The following is a 20,459-nucleotide window of genomic DNA, read 5'->3' on the forward strand; positions in this document are numbered from 1 at the left end:
TAGCAGTAATTTTTGTCTCTAACTTGTTAAGAGACAAAAATTATCGCCGCACTTCGGCGAATTTTATCGCACATAAACCTTGCTATTAGCAAGGTTTATCGCAAATGCGATAAAAAACGGCCGCAATGCATGAATATCGTTGAAAAGTCAGCGATATTCATGCATTATCCAGCAAATGCTCTTAGCCATGTTATCCACTTCCCATTGAACAAGCGCATGGTCTTTTAAAGATTTGTGAAGTACTCGGGGCGGCGGTGTGTGTGTGCCCTCTTTCAGGAGCGGGCGGGGGGGCACTGCCAGCAATTTGCAGGCCAGGCAGTGTTCAACACGTGCATCACCCTTTCTCTGCCTGCTATTGCGCTCCATGCCTCGGAAAGGTAAGAAAAAGAACGTGCATTTGAGTTTGAAATGTCCGATCTTGTAGCAGTACACTTGCAAAGCCCACACATGACAATAACCCGATTCAAGGCCCCATTCACCCGATTTTTAAAAAAAATATAGTACTCCAAGACAGTTACATTTTAAAATTTTATTAACATTTAAATATAACGAACGCAACAAAAACTGTAAATATATTTAACCATTTTTTGAAATTAACCAGAACTATAACGATAACAACAACAACAACAATAATATAACTTTTATGCCTAAATTACGCAAACATTTAGCTAATCTGCTAAAGGGGGGAGTTGCCATTTCTTTACAATAATCAATAATGAAAAATCCACATCAATAGGGTTGCCCGTTTTCTCGATGCAGCACTATAGTGCAATATACACAGCACCTGGGGTGTCAAGAGTGAACAGGTCTTTCTTTGTTCCTTAAGATGTTATCTCCGAGAATGCTGATGCATTGGTGTCTGTACACTTCTTTGTCAATTCTGTCAAGATGATAACTGCTTTATAAACAGACGATATCTTTGTTTAGTCATTAGTGTTAAGTGTGTCTGAAACTACAGTGCCCTTCTGTTTTTTTTTCTTCAGGCTCTACAGAGTTTTGTGTGTTGTTCTTTTGAGCGACAATTATTCCAGAGGTTTCAGGTTCACTTGTTTTGTCCTGCAGTGAGTTAACAGCTTTAGAGAGTTCATGTTTATTTACTATGTCCTGCTGTTCGTCAACTGCTTCAGAGACGTCAGCCTCATTTATTATGTTTCAGTAGATCCTGGACCTGCCCGGCCGCGCCCAAAATGGCGCCGGTGTAAATGGGACTCGTAACTGCTTGTTCTGTACTGGTTGCCCAACCTTGATATCACGAGATACATATGCAGTTTTGAAGCACATGGCGGAGGCTTGTCTGCTGTAGTGGGGCGCCCCTTTATCGTTTCAGTCGCCATTCCGCCCGCTTTTGCTACACTGTGCCTTTTCCGCCATTCAGCTGTTTAGCGCCCGCTCTTACGGCTACAGCGTCTCGCTCACCATGTAGTTGAGTTGTTCCCACTCTTGCGGTGCAGCGATAGGCGGCTGCCACAGGACTCTTAAAATGGCGGCCGGCTCTTCGGATTTGGGCCTGGTCCAGTAAAATGGCCCTGGGACACCTTGGAACTCGGACGCTTGTCTGCCAGGGCTTGGGTTCCATTCTCGAAAGCGTCCCCTCAGCCTTGAAGATTGTACAAAAGTCTTGGGGGCCCTCGACTCCCGCAGGCTTCCGGTGGGGAGCGGCTGCCATGATTGCTTGCGGAATGGCCACGACGGAGCTACGAGATGGTGGTGCTCTCATGGTGACGCCAGCTTCAGTCTGAAACATCCAGAAACAAGGTGGGGCTTTCATCGTTTGGGGAAAAAAATGTTTTAATCCAATGAAAAGTGTTATTTTTAGGTCACATGACCTAGTCTTACATAATTAGGAAAAGAAAAGTAAAATGAACCAATGAAAAGTTTTATTAACAAGTCACATGACCTGTTATGCTTACGTTACGCGCTGCGCGGCGCACTCTGGATCGTTTCCGGGAAGCTGCGCCTTGCGCACCAGAGCACTTCCGGGTGCGCTAACGCGTCGCGTCATATGACGCATTACGCGACAATGCAGGTGCAGAATATAGTCAAAATGTCTCCACCAACCAGCGGTCGGAATACAACCGCTTTCAGCAGTCCAAAAAGTTCGGTAAAATCTTAAGAGCGGGAGCAACTCAACTACATGGTGAGCGAGACGTTGTAGTCGCAAGAGCGAGCGGTAAACAGCTAAATGGCGGAAGAGGCACAGAGTACCAAAAGCGGGCGGAATGGCAACTAAAACGGTAAAGGGGCGCCCTACGACAGCGTGTCTTCAGGTGAAACGGATTGTGGGACAAGGTCCAGAATGAAAGATTCTTCAAAAGGGAAAAAATTCCGCTGGACCCCGGGAGCCGGCCGCCTATGCCGGGGGCGATCTCAGGCCTCACCAGGGCAACACGACTTGGGGAGGGGGCAGGAGCCAAGCGCCCCCTCTCAGTCCGCGCCATCTCACCGCCCCTCGGGGGCCTCCGTCAAGCGGTTTAGGGAGGCACCGTATCACATTGTTTTCCAATGCAGTCAGGTCCACAAATGGACCCCACTTACTTTGAATAGTGAAGCTGCAGCAGGTGCAAATAAGGTTTAAACAGTGTTACAAGAGCTGCTTAGAACTCTGAAGTATGGCACTCAACAACCAGGACTTATGCCATTTATGTAAGGCAGTGACATGGAAGCAACTCAGGGACAAAAAGCATGAACGAACATTCACGTATGAAAATCTTATTTGGAGAAGGGGTAGAATCCAAACGCCCCCTGCCAGTTCGCGCCACTATACCGTATGTGGAAAATCTGAAGCCATCATTCTACAAACTCTCAACGCTTGTTATCAGTGCATGAGTTTCATGCTCGATCGATTGAGCTAGCCGGATCGGGCAATAAAAAGTATAAAATAGTTATGTAAATAGTTATTTAATAAAATGTTTTACTCTGTTTCTTTGGTGGTGTGTTGTGTATATTTATAATATTTGCATAGGGTTTGCCGTTATTTTGGGCGGTGTGGGTGGCGGAGTCGAGCTGTTTTGCAGCCCTCATGGTGTGGAGCTCAGTTCATTTCACTATTTTCGTATTTCTCATGAAGGGTTATTCCTAATGTTTGTATTTTACCGAGGTCAAAAAGAGATCGAATTAGTGGTCTACTGATTTTGCTCGATTACTTTTATTTTTTTACACGATTTTTCAATATCTGCAAAGACTAAACAGAGTATTGCGACTTTGTGCTTGTTTGTAAATAGAGAATGATCCAAAGAGAACCAATTGTAAAACAGTAAATGCTTGGATAATAATCAATCAAATGGAGAGACAAGCAGGCACGACGGATTACAACAGGGGTAAAGGCCTGCGTTAACTACCCTTCACTATCTGCAAAGAGAGAGTACTACTAAGAGAAAAGATGGGGGAAGGGCAGCGTTCAAAGCACATCAGCGTGTGTGAGAAGTTGGCCTGGTATATAATGCTCACCAGTTCTTAGTGATCACTTTGTACCATGCCAAGCAACCCTTATGATGATGGTTGTAATTCAACCTTGTAGACCAGTTATCCTAGTGGTAACGTGGACAAAGCAGTCTTAGGCTAAACTCTGAAAGGCATGTGAAGCCAGCTGTTATACCATACACAACCCCCTTGCATACCAAATGAAAGGGACACCACACAGATATATATTGAAAATATATATTGATTTATTAACTATAAAATCCCCTGGACTCTTTATGAGCACAGAAGCACAAGCGTTAAATCACAAGACAGTTTAAAATACACAAAAGTTGCACAATATGGATGAGCCCTAGGGGCCACCTAAACCATATACTAAGAAAGTGGTATAAGAGATACCAATAGGAAAGTGAAGAGGCCTAGGGCCTTGGGAATCGCTGGAGCTATTCGAGACTGGAAGTAACTAAGTCGGGAAAGGCCCACGGGACTCGGGTGCAGTGTTGAAAGTGCACGCACTTTTCAATACAAAGTCTATGGTGCGTAAAAAGCACAAAGTTAGAAAGTTAGGAACCTTCCGAGTGACCTACGGAGCTGAAACTTAAAACACAGGCCCTTGGGATGTGTACCAGTGCAGGAGCACTGGCGGAGCTGAGTTACCTCACCCACAGGAAGCGGGTGCACAGGGTCGAAGTAGTGTCGGGTTTCGTCACGCTGGTCGATGGTGCTTGGAGCTGAAGATGCTGCAGGCGGCTCGGTGAGAAGAGTTCCGGTGGATCCAAGGGTGGATCTGAAGATGTGAAGACCTGAAAGCAGAGGGGACAATGTTCAAAGTCACTAGCCAGTGACTACCGTGGAACCAGATTGGAACCAGGCGATGTTGGGTGCAAACAGGCGTTGTCGGGTAGCTTCTTTCTGCAGCCACGTGGATACCCGGGGTCGAGGATGTCCAGGAGTCGATCACGAGCTGTCCCACGCAGGCTTCTCGCTGTTGGCGGTGTCGGCACCTCGATCGGAGCAAACAGGCCTTGGCAAAGGCAAGCCAGGCAGAAGTTGAAAGATGCTTAACACTCGGACCAGCAAGGTCAGAGCGGGTGCTCCTTTTCACAGGAGCTTGGGTAGGTCTGGAGCAACCAGACCTGCTGTGTAAATCTTCAGGTTCGTCGCCAAGATGGCCGCTGACCACGTGGCTAGTGGCCGGGATGGCGCGTCGAGTGGCACAATGCAAAAGGGCCCCACGCAGATCGTGGAGATGCTGGAGGGCTGATCTTCGGTGTAAGGGCTGCTCGGTGGTGGGGGTTCTCAATCCCCAAAGCACAACATCGAGGATGCCTCAGAAGCTGCGCAGTCAGCTTTTCGAGTGTCTTCCAAGAGGTCCGGTCCCACGTCACTTGGTGCCTCCACGGGTCCCTTCTTTGCAGGGACTGTGGATCGGGCTCTGATGGGTCTGGGAGTCTGGTTCTTGTCGGGCTCTGGGCTCGGTCTCCGGCGGGAGGCAGCGGCAAAGCAGATGTTGGGTCGCTGGTTGGTACCTGTGTTCACAGGGTGGCCACTCCTAGGCCACAAGGGAGATTCTCTTCAGTCTTCTGTGCAGCAGAATGTCGAACTCCAGTCTTCTTCTTTGTTTAAAGTTGATTTCAGGATGATCTGCTGTGCAATGGCACTGCTCCCGCTCTTATTCCCAATCTGAGGGGTGGATCACCTACTAGGTCCCTCCTCTGGGAGGAACCAGGAAGGGGGGCGGTTACACCCCCTTTCCTTTGTCCAGCTCCTCGCCAGGACTGGGGCTGGAAGGCCCCAGAACCGGTTTGGACTGGCCTATGCACGGGGACACCTTGTGTGCCCCGGGCATGTCTGATTCTATTCAGCCCTGTCCTACCCAATACACAAAATCCTGTCTGGGGTGGTGCTCGCACCTCCCAAGGCAGGAAACCCTTTGTCCAGGCCACCATCTGCCGAGTTTCGGTCAGCAGCAGGAGGCCAGACTTGTGTCTGTGGTGGCAGCGTCCATTTTGTGATGCTGAGGCTCTGTTTAACTTTAACCGGGGTTAAGGCTACACACATGTCGTGTCCCTCTAGAAGGGTGGAATGCTATCCCCGTCGCCAGAATTGGTGAGGGGATAGTATTCCAATTCGTATGACACCTTACTCGACATGTTTTGATAAAGCCAAACCAAAGATAGCATTTAACCGCGAGGATTATAATGCACTTAAGAGTATATGGTATGGCAATATCCCGGAACAGCTTAGGGAGTGGTTCCCGACAGCTGCAGACAGGCTCAGCTCATGCCAGAGCACCATCTCACATATTTCCAAGCACTCTGCCTCCAGGATTGATGAGGCCTTCCATAGGAGTGGCTGATAGGAACATATGTGTCCAGTTTAGGGTTAGGCACAGACATACTGTACCTAAGTAAGAGGTGGTTACACCGACTTACCCCAGCTGAGTGATCAGCCAGTTGTGTCAAATATGGAGGCCAGGCCAGGGGTGGCACAATACATGCTGCAGCCCCTGGTAGGCCTTGGATACACCTATGCCCTGGGCACCTAGGGTACACTACTACAGGGGCTCATAAGGTGAACCAGTTCCAATTCGTAATGCACCTAAGGTACATGGAGTCCATTTTAAGGAGAGAGCAATCAGCCTGGGGCCCTGAATAGCAGGATCCCAGGCCAACTAAGTCAAAAACCAGCTAAACACCAGGCAAAAAGTTTGGGGGTAACCATAGTCAGATATCCACCTTCCTACAGCGTGCATAAACACAAAAAAGTTTTTACCTATCACGTACTTGACATTTGACAGCTTTTGATATTTGCTATTAAAAAACCATTGAAATTCACTGAAAAAACCATAGGTTTTAGCCCATATATAGTTAGGGATTAGCATTTACAAAACCTTAATTTACTCGCACAAAACCATAGAAATTCGCATATATAGTTAGATGCAATAACTATATATCGCGCAACAGCAACCCACTGCTGATGATGTCACACATTACATCATTCATGACATGGTCAGTGACATCACTGATGACATCTCAAATGACATCACTGATGACATCACTGATGACATCACTGATGACACCTCAAATGACATCACTTATGACATCACTGATGACATCTCAAATGACATCTTAAATGACATCACTGATGACATCTCATTTGACATTACTCATCACATCACTGATGATATCATTCATGTGATACTACGATGAACCTCTTCAGATTCTAATATAACCTTAGATACAATCAGTGTAAACAGACACTCACAGACTGTCACTCATCCATGGAGTTACTCACACACCTAGTCACTCATGTATCAAATCAATCACACCTCCATTTCATCAACTATACAGTTATACACACCTTAGTTATTCAAACATATACTAACACATATTTACTCTCTTATACTATCCCTGATACTAGTTTACAATGATCCATACAGCCACTCACACATTCACTGGCTCATATGCACAGTAATTTATATATGACAACTCTCACATGTACTGTGTTTTACATATGTACTTACTTTGACATGTAGCACTGAGATATACATTCACTCACCAATACACCCATGAACACAGTCAACAACCCATACAGTTGTTTCCACATGCAGTTTTGAATCCATACATCTAGTGAATCAACTGTTGACACATCTATGCACAGAGTCACACACCTCCTAGCCACCCACACACACACACACTCTCCCATACAAATACTTGGGCAACCAATCAATAACCCATATAGTTACTCATATAGCTACTGATCAACACATGCAGCAGTTTACAGAACAACAGATATAATGATGCACAAATTAAGACAGTTTAGTCACTAACCCATGCACTCAGTGAGACTCATTTAATCACTCTCTCATACAGTCAGTCATGCACCTACTAAATGCTTCATCCAGACACTTATACATACACTCATTCTTTAATATGTAAGACATATTTTAACTTTACAGAAACATACAGTCACTGGATGTTGTCATCAGTGATGTCATCAGTGATGTCATTTGAGATGTCATCAGTGATGTCATCAGTGATGTCACTGACCATGTCATGAATGATGTAATATGTGTGGGTTGCGGTTGCACGATATATAGTTATTGCATCTAACTATATATGCGAATTTCTATGGTTTTGTGCGAGTAAATTATGGTTTTGTAAATGCTAATCCCTAACTATATATGGGCTAAAACCTATGTTTGTTTCAGTGAATATATATATATATATATGTGTTAAGTTCCTGGCGCAGTCTTCATTTCTTGAAACACCAGAGTCGAAGCCCAAATACAGTTTTGAGTGCTTAGGTTTATTTGGTGGAAAAACAACCCCTACGCGTTTCGAGGTAAGCCTACCTCTTGCTCACGGGTGGAGTGCAGGTATCACTTCGACTCTGGTGTTTCAAGAAATGAAGATTGCGCCAGGAACTTAACATATCCTAGGTTTGGCGACCCTGTCGAATGCCCGATGGTGATGGGTTGGTCACTTGTGGAGGGTTGGCTGCAGCCTAAAGGTTGTACGCAGTGGGTTTGGCCAATCAAGAAGCGATAGGTGTAAAGATCCATAATGAAGGCTATGCCCAACAGCCATTGATAACTTTGCAGTACATTGAAGTGTGAATCGTTTTCTGAGCAGGTGCTGTGAAAGGAGGCTCTCTGATTCAAGTTTCCATTGGGCCCCTCATCCATTTCACCATCCCAGCCTGTGAGTATTTCACTGAGATCATCTTTGCCTGCTTGCATGACAAGTCCATGGAGGAGCTACAGAAATGGCTGAAGAATGAACCTGATGCAGTGGATTGTAGTCATGTGATAAAGATGTTTTGTGAACTCCAGGGCAGCAGGTATGAACCCTACTCTGTATGAACCAAGTTGGTGTTGATGGTGGTTAAAATTCAGTGTAATAGACTTGGAAGTACCACAGTGTATTGGAGGCACCTTCTACCAGTCAGGGGCACTGGTTAATCCTTGTGTTATGAACTGCTTTCTGTATGGTGGAAGATTCATCGTACAGTAGGACTGGGCCACACCGCCTCATTTTGCAACATGTCTGATGGACCTGGGATGATTCTTGCCCTAGAACCTCATGGCTGACACTTTTTGTGAAATGTGTTACTGTTTGTGAACATGTGCCTGTCACAGTGAGCCAGCTGCTGAAATCCACCTACAATGGGTTCCGTCTTCACTGTCACTGTGATGCTTCAGTGGCACTAGGGGCTTGTAAATATGACCCGTTTCCCCTTTTCTATTCCTTTCTTCCTTCCTTCCTTCCTTCTTCCTTCCTTCTTTCTTTCTTTCTTTCTTTCTTTCTTTCTTTCTTTCTTTCTTTCTTTCTTTCTTTCTTTCTTTCTTTCTTTCTTTCTTTCTTTCTTTCTTTCTTTCTTTCTTTCTTCTTTCTTTCTTTCTTTCTTTCTTTCTTTCTTTCTTTCTTTCTTCCTTCCTTTCCTTTTTTCTCTGTTTGTTTATTTCTGTATTTCTTTCTTTTGTTCCTTCTCCCTCCCTCCTTTCCTTGTTTTCTTTCTCCTTCCTTTCATTCTTTCCTTCTTTGTTTCTTTCTATTCCCTTCTTTCTTTCTTCTGTTCCTTCTCTATATCTTTCTTTCACACTGTGTTCCTTTTTCTCCCTCTTTCTGACTTCCTTTCTTCCACTCCATCCTCCCTCCCTCCAGCATTACTTTCTTTGTTTCTTTCATGTTTGTCTGTCTTCCTTTTATCCTTTTTCCAAACTGTCCTTCCTTGGTTTCTTTCCTGCTTTGTTTATTTTTTGTTTGTTTCTTTCTCTCTTTTAGGTTTATCTTTGTTCCTTTTTTCCTTTATTCCATTCTGTCCTTACTTTGTTTCTTTCCTTCTTTGCTTGTTTGTTTGTCTTTCTTTCTTCCTTTCTTTTCTTTCTTTCTTTCTTTCTTTCTTTCTTTCTTTCTTTCTTTCTTTCTTCTCTCTTTCTTTCTTTCTTTCTTTCTTTCTTTCTTTCTTTCTTTCTTTCTTTCTTTCTTTCTTTTTCTTTCTTTCATTCTTTCTTTCTTTCTTTCTTTCTTTCTTTCTTCTCTCTTTCTTTCTTTCTTTCTTTCTTTTTTCTTTCTTTCTTTCTTTCTTTCTTTCTTTCTTTCTTTCTTTCTTTCTTTCTTTCTTTCTTTCTTTCTTTCTTTCCTCACCTCCTTTCTTACTTTCTTTCTTTCTCAAAAGCAAGAGGTTTGCATCCAATGGCAGGCTGATTGACAACAGGCTTCGTCCATTACTCTGTGGTTGGTCTCATTCATATTTTTCTTCCACTCACACTAACATGCATTAAGTGGTAATGTGCCAACCCACTTCAGCCATTGGCTGACTTCAGTATGAGTTACAGCATGATGCCCTTCCGCAAGGGATGCATCCTCACACAAAGTAGTTCCATTTAGTGTCAGGGAGAAGTATGGTAATGTGTGTTTATTTTTTTGCTCCAAACCCACGACAGAACAAAATAAGAATTGCCAGAAGGCCAGCGGAGAAGCCCAGACCAATTTGTGTTCACAATGCTAGTTTTTTGAGGTGGACTTCAGTCAGAAGAGGCATGCCCTTTTCAATAAAGTAACTCACCTCAGCACTTCATTTAATGCTATTGTTAGCGCTCAGCTGGCATGGCGGTAGCACAGTAAATGTAAACTCTTCGATGACCATTCAGATGCAGGCTAGGTGACGGCTCACCAATGTGAGCAGCGCCTAGATGGTGCCGAGCACAGTTACAGCCTAACAATGAACAGAGACAACCCTTGATAATACACAGTGATTCAGTGTACTGGTACTCTCTAAGGATGCAGTGAGGAAGAGTGCCCTTACACTCTGATAATCCACAGTAATTCAGTGTACTGGTACTCTCTAAGGATGCAGTGAGGAAGAGTGCCCTTACACTCTGATAATCCACAGTAATTCAGTGTACTGGTACTCTCTAAGGATGCAGTGAGGAAGAGTGCCCTTACACTCTGATAATGCACAGTGATTCAGTGTACTGGTACTCTCTAAGGATGCAGTGAGAAAGAGTGCCCTTACACTCTGATAATGCACAGTGACTCAGTGTACTGGTACTCTCTAAGGATGCAGTGTGGAAGAGTGCCCTTACACTCTGATGCATTCTGTTAAACTGCTGCTTCCACTATGCATAGCCCACAGTTGACAGTTTCTGCAGAATCCTTCTTCAAGACATCGATACTGCTTCGGAAATCAAGGTCACAACTTGGCATCTACGGAAGTGTGCAATAATTAAAGTGTACAGCAGATGCCTCTTGTGACATTCTGTTACTCCTTGGGCCATATTTACATGAAAATTCAGCAATGCCACAAGTAATTGTGCTGTGTTGAGCTGCATCATTTTCAAAATGCAGGGATGTGCCATAATATAAAGCACTCACCTCTATGGTGGCACTAAACACGCTGCCTAGGACCAACGCACCATGGTGCAAGGACATTGTATTGTATTGTATCGTATTGTATTGTGTATTTGTAAAGCGCAGCTATCGCTTCGAAAGGAGCATCCTGGCGCTGGATAAACAGTATGCAAGAGTTATGATTAGGAGACTAGATGAGAGCCATTACATAATCATCTGTGAGGAAATAGATCCATGTTTTGAGTTGCTTCCTGAACTGGCTTTCCTGACTTAAGGATCTGATATTATTGTGTATTGTGTTCCAGGCTTTGGAGGATAAGAAAGATAAGGTCTTGCCTCCTTTTGTTTTGTAGTTACATTTCGGCAACTTAATCAAGTTTTGGCCTGAGGAACTTAAAGTCCTGGGAGGATTATACTGAGGGTATCGCCTGATAAGGTAAATCGGGCCTGTGTGATTGAATGCACGGAAGGCTATGACTAAGATCTTAAACAGTATCCTCTTATGAAGTGGCAGCCAATGGAGGGTCTTCAGGGCGACTGAGGCTGACAATCTCCTGGGTAACTTGAGTACAAGTCTGGCCGCTGCATGCTGTACGCCTTGAAGCTTTTTCAGTGTGGCTTTTTTTTTACGCCTGCCATCAATCCGTTGCAGTAGTCAAGGCGTGCAAGAATTAAGGCCACTGCCACTGCCTTTCTTGAGTCGGTGGGGAGGAAGTCGAAAAACTTTTTCAAGGATTTAATAATGTTAAAACAGCATCCTGCCACTTTCCTAACGTGCTGGTCAAAGCATAATTTGGCGTCAAATAGGATGCCCACATTTCTGGCTGATACCACAGCTTGAGGGGGCGCAGGGGAGGCCTCCGGCCACCATTTGCTAGGACAGAATTGGGGGTCTTTTTCCATGGGAAGTATTTCTGTCTTATTGGTGTTGCATTTAAGGTGGTTATGAGCTGAGTGTCATCTGCATATGATGTCACTAATATGCCGTATGACTCAATTAAGGAAATGAGGGGGATCATATAGATATTTCTGTCAGGAAGGAGATTATCCAGTCTAATGCTACATCTGCAGTTCCGATATCTCTGAGTCTGTCTATCAGTATGGGGTGGGAGATGGTGTCGAACGCCGCCGTGAGATCTATTAAGATCAAGACGGCGATCTTCCCTTAGTCCTGTAGTAGTTTTATAGAGTCGGTGAGTTCAATCAGAGCCGTTTCCATAGAATGATGTGGACGGAAACCGGATTGCTGGGGATGGAGAATATTATGTGTTTCTACATAGCTTTTTAGTTCTCTGTAGACCATCTGTTCGGTTATCTTACCCAGGACCGGGAGGAGTCAAATAGGGCGTAAATTTGCAAGGTCTGTGGGAGATTTATTCGTTTTTTCATGAGGGGTTTCACAATTTCTTGTTTCCATTCGCCTTGCACAACCCCTGAACTCAGGGAAGCATTTACAATCCCATTTATGATGGGATTGACAACCTCAATTAATTGATGGAGAGTTCGAGGGGGGTATGAATCAGAGGGAGCGCCTGATTTAGTGTAGCCGGAACGGAAGACTGGGATCAACGAGGTGGATGGAAATCCTTTTGTATTAACACAATTTTTTCCTTGAAAAAGTCTGCAATCTGGTTGCAGAAGTCTGAGGATGGTGGGATTTCCGGCAGTAAAGCTCTTGGATGAGTGAAGGCCTTGACTATGGAGAACACCGTTTTTTTTGCTTTTGTTTGGCTTCATTGATGGCGTTAATGTAAAAGTCCTTCTTAGCGATTTTGATGGCATGGAGGTAGGTTTTCCTCTGCTGAACGTAGAGGCTTCTATCTGTGGGATCATAAGTTTTATGCTAGCTATGCTCTCTTTTTTTACATAGTAGATGGGCTTTAGCTAGCTCAGGTGTGAACCACGGGGCATTTATCTTCCCACTTTTCCCCTTTCCCTGGGGACGTTTAGGTGGTACCCGAACCTTAATCTCCTGTTGCATCCAAGTATGGAAACATTTAGAATCCTGTACAACATCTCCAGACATATTAGGGATCTGTGCCTGAGAGATTGGATTGAGCCTAAAGTTGTCCTCTACGAGTGTCCAATGGGCATGGTTCGCTGGATATTGGCTATATTTTACTGGTAGTTGGGGCCATGAAAACTGAATGTGGAAAGGAATCAAGCAATGATCGGACCAGATTTGTGGGACGGGTATCTGGGTCTCCAAAAGGGGAAGGTTAGTTCATATCCCGTCAAGGGGGTGACCTGCTTGATGAGTGGGCTGTGTTACTATTTGCTGCAGGTTAAAAATGTCTAGAGTCTGAAGAAAATTCAGTGTAGGTGTGTCAGATGTGGATTCCAGCTGTAAATTAAAATCACCCAGTAATGTAAAATGTGGGTAGCGGAGCAGGAGTTGCCCTAGGGAGTCACTTAATGAATCTAAAAACACAGTACCACTGCCTGGGGGCGGTATATCAAGCCTCCTGAAAAGGAGGAGGATTCATTTAACTTAATGGAAAATCCCAGTCCCTCTACTCCTTTGAGGAGAGCTAAGTTGAAGGTGTGGCATTTTATGTGGTTTTTAAGCACCACCGCCACTCCTCCTCCTTTCCCCTTCAATCGATCCTGTCGAAAAATGGTGTAGTCAGGTGGAAGAGCTACTGCTAAGTCTGGATTACTGTTCTCAGTCAGCCATGTTTCGTTTATAAAAAGACAGTCTAACTTCAAGTCAAGAATAAGGTCATTTATATCCTGACTGTGGCAACCCATGGACCGTGCATTGATCAATCCCCCTTTAAAATATGAAGAGTTGGCAATAGCATTGATGGGGGGAGTTTTTGTCTTAACCGGAGCCCAGGGCGAGTTCCAGTGACAGGACCTGCAGGCCCTCTAATTTTATCCATATCGATCTTACAGAGACAGCCTATTCCCGTGTTGCGGTTCTTAAGCTCGCTCACCTGGTATAATGGGACAGAATGGAATTGTCCGGCCCTTCCTGCGCCTGATGCAGACTTGGCGCGAACAGGCCCAGATGGCCTTTCCTTTGGCAGAACTTCGGCACGCTTCCGTCGCGCCCGCCCACTGCGCGCACGGGGACTGATGTTCCTTATATGCTGGTGGGGTGTGGTAGGAGGCATCCCGAAGATGGAGCGCAATCCCTGTGTCCGATCCCGTCAGCTCTTACTCGGCTGCGCGTGGACCAGGGTTCGAAGTACTGCGAGGGCAAGGGAGCATGTTGGTAAAAAACAGAAAGTAATTCTTCCGAATACACCAAAATAAGTATTTACAATTTTTAAAATGTTATCGGCCTAACCTCCGGCTTTCTGCCTCAGGGGAGAATAGTTTGCACACTAAATCAGAGAGCGCCTAAACAAAGCGGGTTTTAAACATGAGGGGCGGGAGGCATCCCGAAGCTGGAGCGTTACCCGACTTCCACCCCCAAGATGGCGGCAATCCCTGTGTTCAATCGCGTCAGCCCTTACTCGGTTGCGCGTGGACCAGGGTTCGAAGTACTGCGATGGCAAGGGAGCATGTTGGTAAAAAACAGAAAGTAATTCTTCCGAATACACCAAAATAAGTATTTACAATTTTTAAAATGTTATCGGCCTAATCTCCGGCTTTCTGCCTCAGGGGAGAATAGTTTGCACACTAAATCAGAGAGCGCCTAAACAAAGCGGGTTTTATACCTGAGGGGCGGGAGGCATCCCAAAGCTGGAGTCCTACCCGACTTCCACCCCTGAGATGGCGGCAATCCCTGTGTTTGATTGCGTCAGCCCTTACTCGGCTACGCGTGGACCATGGTTCGAAGTACTGCGAGGGCAAGGGAGCGTGTTGGTAAAAAACGGAAAGTAAATCTTCCGAATGCACCAAAATAAGTATTTACAATTTTTAAAATTTTATCAGCCTAACCCCCGGCTTTCCGCCTCAGGGGAGAACAGTTTGCAGACTAAACATGTTCCGCACAAAACAATCAATTCATGGTGTTTGATCCTTCTATATGCTGCAGAATGCAGCACAGATAGAAAGAGCAAAAATGAGGAGAAATAAAACATTTTTTTCCATGTTCTGCCACATTAACGCCTCCTATTGCAAGATGTTAGATGTTGGCACTGCTTCGGATTTACAGACCATTGTATCAAAACCCCATGGGTGTTGCTGGCAATGCCCACAGCAACACCTATTGTGCTCTATTTTGTATAAGGAAACTGTGTTGCAGAGGGCCATATCTGCAAGGCTGTGTTAAGCCATGCAAAGAGGCTTAGCACAGCCTTGTAAATATGGTATCGCATAGAGCAGCACCGGAGCATTGGAAAAAGTGATGGTTCAGTGGCACTAGGGGCTTGTAAATATACCCCCTTGTTAGTACTGAATAACAAACATGATCTTACAAAATAGATGTTTGCCAATAATTAAATATGTGTAATCATGTTCTGTTTGTTTTTAGTGAAACATGGATTGAGAAGCAGAACATGGTACAACAAAAAGTCAAACGAGTTTACAAATGTGATATCAACAGAAGGGACCCATTGTTTCCAGCTGTCCTGCCCCAGGCTGACTGTCTGCTCCTGGTGGACTCCTTGGATTCCTTAGCCAAAGATATGGAGACCTTCTGCAACGGTTTGAAAAATCTGTCACAACTGCTGAAATGCGGCGGGCACCTAATACTGATGACAGCCCTCGAGGCAACGTTTCACATGGTTGGCGATGTGAAGTTTCCTCATCTCTCCATCGATGAGGGGTTTCTGAGGAATGCCTTCACGGATGCTGGTTATGTCATAACGGAGCATCAAATTATTAATCGAAAAGTGCAGTGCTTATATGATGTCATGGATTATAATGGTGTTATCATTGTAAAAGCATGCAAGGAAAAAGATAGTTAGTCTTCAGGTACATGAAGGGGGCTTCAGAGGGAATGGTAACGGATCCATAAACTGTTACCTATATCAAATTTACTCTGTTGCCTTTTTAACATTTTCTTTAAAGCAGTTATAAAATACTGGCTAAGGCTAAACATTTTCTATAAGCAGGACACATAATGTTAAATAGCAATAAAATATACAAAAATCACTCACTCACACTGTATGGACATAAACCTACTCAATATCACTTGATGTGCTTCAATATCATTGTGCTCCACATTCGTTCCTAAAACACTCTTCACAAGTTGTATGATCTTTTTAGGCATCAATAAAAAAGGTCTGACTTTTCTCTCGACCACCAGAAGGTTGTGACCTAAGATTTCCCATTTTACACATCAGTTTCCCCTATGGATGGGGTTCACACAATCTGTACAGGGAATTATGCTTCTTATTAAAACTGACAGAGTGAACATTACATAGTCCAAGCATCAAGCGCATGTGGGGGAGGAGAAAAGACAGTGGTGGAACATGTTACACATTGTGAAAGAGTTGCTCTGTACAGGATACCTGCTTGTAGTTCAGAGCACCTGCGGTTATTTGGAATAAGATCATTGTTTTTCAAAAGAGCGGAGGACTAACAGCAGCTACTGGAGTTTGTTTAAAAAAAAGGTTTAAATTTGGAGCAGCAAGTTAGAATTTCAGGGTCATTTAACTTGTGTATAAACTAAAGAATATTCAACAAAACACAAAGTGGTTCTCTGTTACTAAAACTTACTTATCTTAATTTTAACAGCAAAATGCAACAACAAAGAATGCAATTCATGAATGAATGTAGTTTCAAGGCGGGTACATTTATAAACTGGGTAATGATGAATGCAATGATGGAGGCCGTGGTATACAGAGATCAATCAATCAGACTTTAGCAGCAGAATTATCCAATCACTGTTTATATTTTTGCACTTAATTAGTGATTGATGTAGTACGAAAGTACTGATGGATTCCCTCAGGAACTAGCCATGCACTCCCACAAACACCCCGAAAATACTGATGATGTCATCACTTTACTTAGGCAGTTTCCATGCAGTATTGTAAAAAAGACGGGTATAATCTTTTTAATGATATAAGGGTACATTCTCAACCCCTATCGCCTCAACAATCGCACTTTCAGTGATGTTGTTATGGGGATACGGGCTTAGCCCTATTCACAAGGCAGTGTGGGTGGATTAGCATGGCTTAACGTTACCTTGTAAATAAGGCCCCCTTCACGCTGTTTTTAGAATGAAAGGGGCGTGCAGTGGGTGTTGCGGTAGGCATTCTATCACAACACCCGTTCAGATTGACGCTACCTCCTATTCTCAAGGGTAGCATAAATAGGAGGTAGCACTGATGTTAAGACCAGAAAAAAGATGGTCTTAAGGCGGTGAAACACAGAGAAATGCTTTATTTCTCATCATTTGTGCATTTTCCATGTGTGCTGCCTTTTGTAGCACACATGGAAAATGCAACATGCCAGGGTTTTGATCATGTACAGGAAGGTGTACCTTCCTGTGCATAAACACAACTTTTTAAAAAGGCAGTTTTTTAAACTTACATGTGTGCTGCACAAAGCAGCACACATGTAAGTTACAAACTGGCATTTTCAGTTTGTTTATGTGCAGGAAGGGAGATTTTCCTGTTCCTGAAGAAAGTTTCCTGCTTGCAGACATCCTTGTATTCTGGTGCAACAGTGTCTTCGTGGGCGCTAAGTTTTGAAACTGGGGTAAACACGAGGCTGGACCATGTCCTTTAGAATAGGGTGCAGCCTCTTGTTTCTGAAGTGGCGGACAGAGGCTTTAAGCCAAGCAGGTAACGCCTCTCTCCGCCACTTCATTGAGAATATGACCCATAGTCACTTCGGCAGAAGTGATGCAGTTGAAGAATCAAGTATGCACTACTACCACACAAATTAAATCAATCATGGATTACATATGCAGTTATGCAATGAACGAGGGAGGGAGTACTTTTCCACTGAAGCATTCATAGAGTGACTATGCAGTTTTGAATATTTTTTAGGTAGTGTTTTGAACATAATCATTCAGTTATGTACAAAGGAAGTATTTATTTAATTATTGTGGGAGTACACTGTGACTCACAGAAACTGTGGTAGGTTTTTACGGGGTAAGACGCCAGTAAAGACTACCCGACCTTGGTCAAGAGTATGGTACATTTATAAAAAGTAGTCAGAGTAGAGAATTAATATTTAGAACATCCATTGTGTAGTATACAATAACATATCACCATTATAATTGTTGAATGTTTAAGTATTTAACACATCACATTCAAATGCAATTTTAATCAAAGCATTTAAAGCAATCAAGGTGCTCTGAGAGGAGATCAAATGGAAAAAGGGAAGGTACGTGAAGTTGGGTAGGTGAAGGACAGAGTAAAGGTGTCTGTAACATGGAAAACAATACACATTAATTTCGAATAGGCCTTTACAGTCTATGAAGTTCAAGGCGTTCCTAAAAACATTGCTCAAGGGTACACATTAAGTGAATACATTGTCACCCTGAGTATAGAGGTTGAGTAAAGACAGTCGACGTTTCGACCCCTGGTAGACATGAGGGTTAATCGTTGCCTCTAAATGGGGTCTTCATCAAGACACGTGAGCACCTGTTGGTTAATGAAGATAGTTAAGTTTTGTATGTTTCTATCTACATCTGTGTTGACATGTGGATCTGAAGTAGGAAGAAAGGTCACCTACTTGGAAAAGATGTATTGGGTATGTTAACATCCAGGGCGGGCTCACACAGAGCTCCGTGGGTACTGTAAAGGTAAAACATATATAACTAGACATGTCTGAAGGGAATTCCAACTAAAGTGGACACCCAAGGATAAGTATACTCACAATTTTATCATTTTTAAGGGCAGCATGGGGAACGTCTCTCCCGGTGCTGTGGCTGCGCAGTAGGATCAAAAGTCTAGGGGACAGAAAGGGAACATGGCAGGTTCAGGGGTATTGGTAAACCTTCAAAGATCAGATAAGTGCACATGGGCAGTACGAATCAGGTTACAGATACAAATATACTGCTAAGTTTAGGGCCGGATGAAAATAGGGAAGCGGCCTGGGGCGTAGGGTGGGGTAGCGGCCGCTTCAGTCAAATACGTAAAGAATGTTGGACTAGTTGCATGGGTCAGGCAATTAGAAAAAAAACAACAAAACCATTATCAAAAATGCAAGTGCTGGAAATCCGTTGAGTAGCGAGCATAATTAATTGAAGGCTCGCGGGTAGTTAAAAAACAATTTCTAGGGAAGCACGTTAAAATCATCTTGCCAGTTTATTCGGCAGAGTAGGTATTTTTCTTACCTGGTGTCTAGTGCCTCTTGGACTGGACCGGGGACAATGCCGTAGCTAAATCAAAAAAGTTACGTGCGACGCATCAGCAGTGAATTGGGGGCTCGACTGCCTCACAGCCAATGGGGTGGAAAAGGGCGTTCCTACGGGTTCGTCAATCAGGGAAAAAGCCACTCGGACCGCGTGGTGCAGCCGCTAAGTTGTGGTCGAGAGGCTAGGTTCCTAAGCATCAATGGGAGCGGAGATGGCCGATATTTGCCGGATAGTGGCTTGTAAGGCAAAAAAGCGAGACCAAAAAGTAAAGCCTGTGTGATAGAAGGCATCTGCGGTCTGTTCATTCATTCAGTATGGTTAAAGGGCAGCGTAAAAAGGAACAATCGTACAGAAATGATGCCTAAATATTCATTACTCGAATAGAAGCCAGTGGAATTTACGAGAAGATCTACAATGATTGGCAAAGGGTCATGGGAGAGTTAAAAACCTTGTGAAAGGACCATTCCTAGTTTATTGAAAATATTTCATCAAGATAGACGGTATTGAGTGAGCTTGGGTAATTGCACTGGATACAATATCACAGAAGTTAAGACATATACCTTCCTGATTATTGTATATTCTTCTTCATAATAGATACTTTGCATAGTCAGGTAAAAGGTGTATCTGGATAATAGCAAAGAGAATATTTTTTAATGGTGTATATTTTCACAGTAGCTATACAGATAGGAGAGAAAACACATCTGGTACAAAGGTGTCAAATAATGCAATAAAGCCAAGGGAGCAAACTCAATGAAAAACTCCCAGTATTATACTGGAAAAGCAAGAATGCATTTTTGCATGCACCCTACATAATATGGAATGCTCCACGTTCCAAGTTGACCAACGTATCAACATGTTGCAGTATAAGGTCGCCTATGGATAGAAAATTAAACCACAGTTTTTACATTGGGGAGATCATTCATTGTATAAGAGCGACATTTGGACAAATCTGGCATCATGTTCATTTAAGCCGTTTAAGACACTGTTAAGTCTCTGCATCCATTTACACTCTCTGATGTTAAGAATTTGACATAAGTCCCCTCCACGTTGCCCTAAAGTTACCTTTTCTAGTATAAGCCATCTGATGGATTTGGGTGTATCGGAAGCACTCATGAAATGTTTAACTAGTGGAGCTCCTGCAGTCTTGCAACGGATTCTGCTGCAGTGTTGCAGGATTCTTGTTTTAGCTTATTGTCGAGTTTGTCCCACATACATTTTATCACATGGGCACAGTATGGCATATATAACATTTTCACTGTTACAGTTGGTATGGTCCTTTAGGGTGATGGAAATAATTTCATGGATGAATGTCTTGGTTTCTATGCATAAGCTGCAGGCCTTGCATTTGGTGCACTTGTAATGTCCTATTATTGCCAGTACTTGCCACAACATCAGGATCGTTTGTTTGGTCTTTGATGTTTTTTGCTTTCTTGAAAGCGTGCATTGGTGGTTCTGGTATTTCCATGATATCAGAG

General features: G+C 43.7%; 1 protein-coding gene across 1 annotated transcript in view; it reads left to right on the forward strand.

Moving 5' to 3' along the window:
* LOC147718277 (nicotinamide N-methyltransferase-like) overlaps window positions 1-16,353 on the forward strand; it is a 44,775-nt gene extending 28,422 nt beyond the window's left edge. The window contains exons 3-4 of the mRNA XM_086967178.1: window positions 8,055-8,262; window positions 15,202-16,353. Coding sequence (XP_086823304.1) covers window positions 8,055-8,262; window positions 15,202-15,637 — 644 coding nt within the window. The 3' untranslated portion in view covers window positions 15,638-16,353. The remainder of the gene's footprint in view (window positions 1-8,054; window positions 8,263-15,201) is intronic.
* Window positions 16,354-20,459: the final 4,106 nt, after the last annotated feature.

Source organism: Lissotriton vulgaris, chromosome 4_1 (assembly GCF_964263255.1).
Source record: "Lissotriton vulgaris chromosome 4_1, aLisVul1.2, whole genome shotgun sequence".
Lineage (NCBI taxonomy): Eukaryota > Metazoa > Chordata > Amphibia > Caudata > Salamandridae > Lissotriton > Lissotriton vulgaris.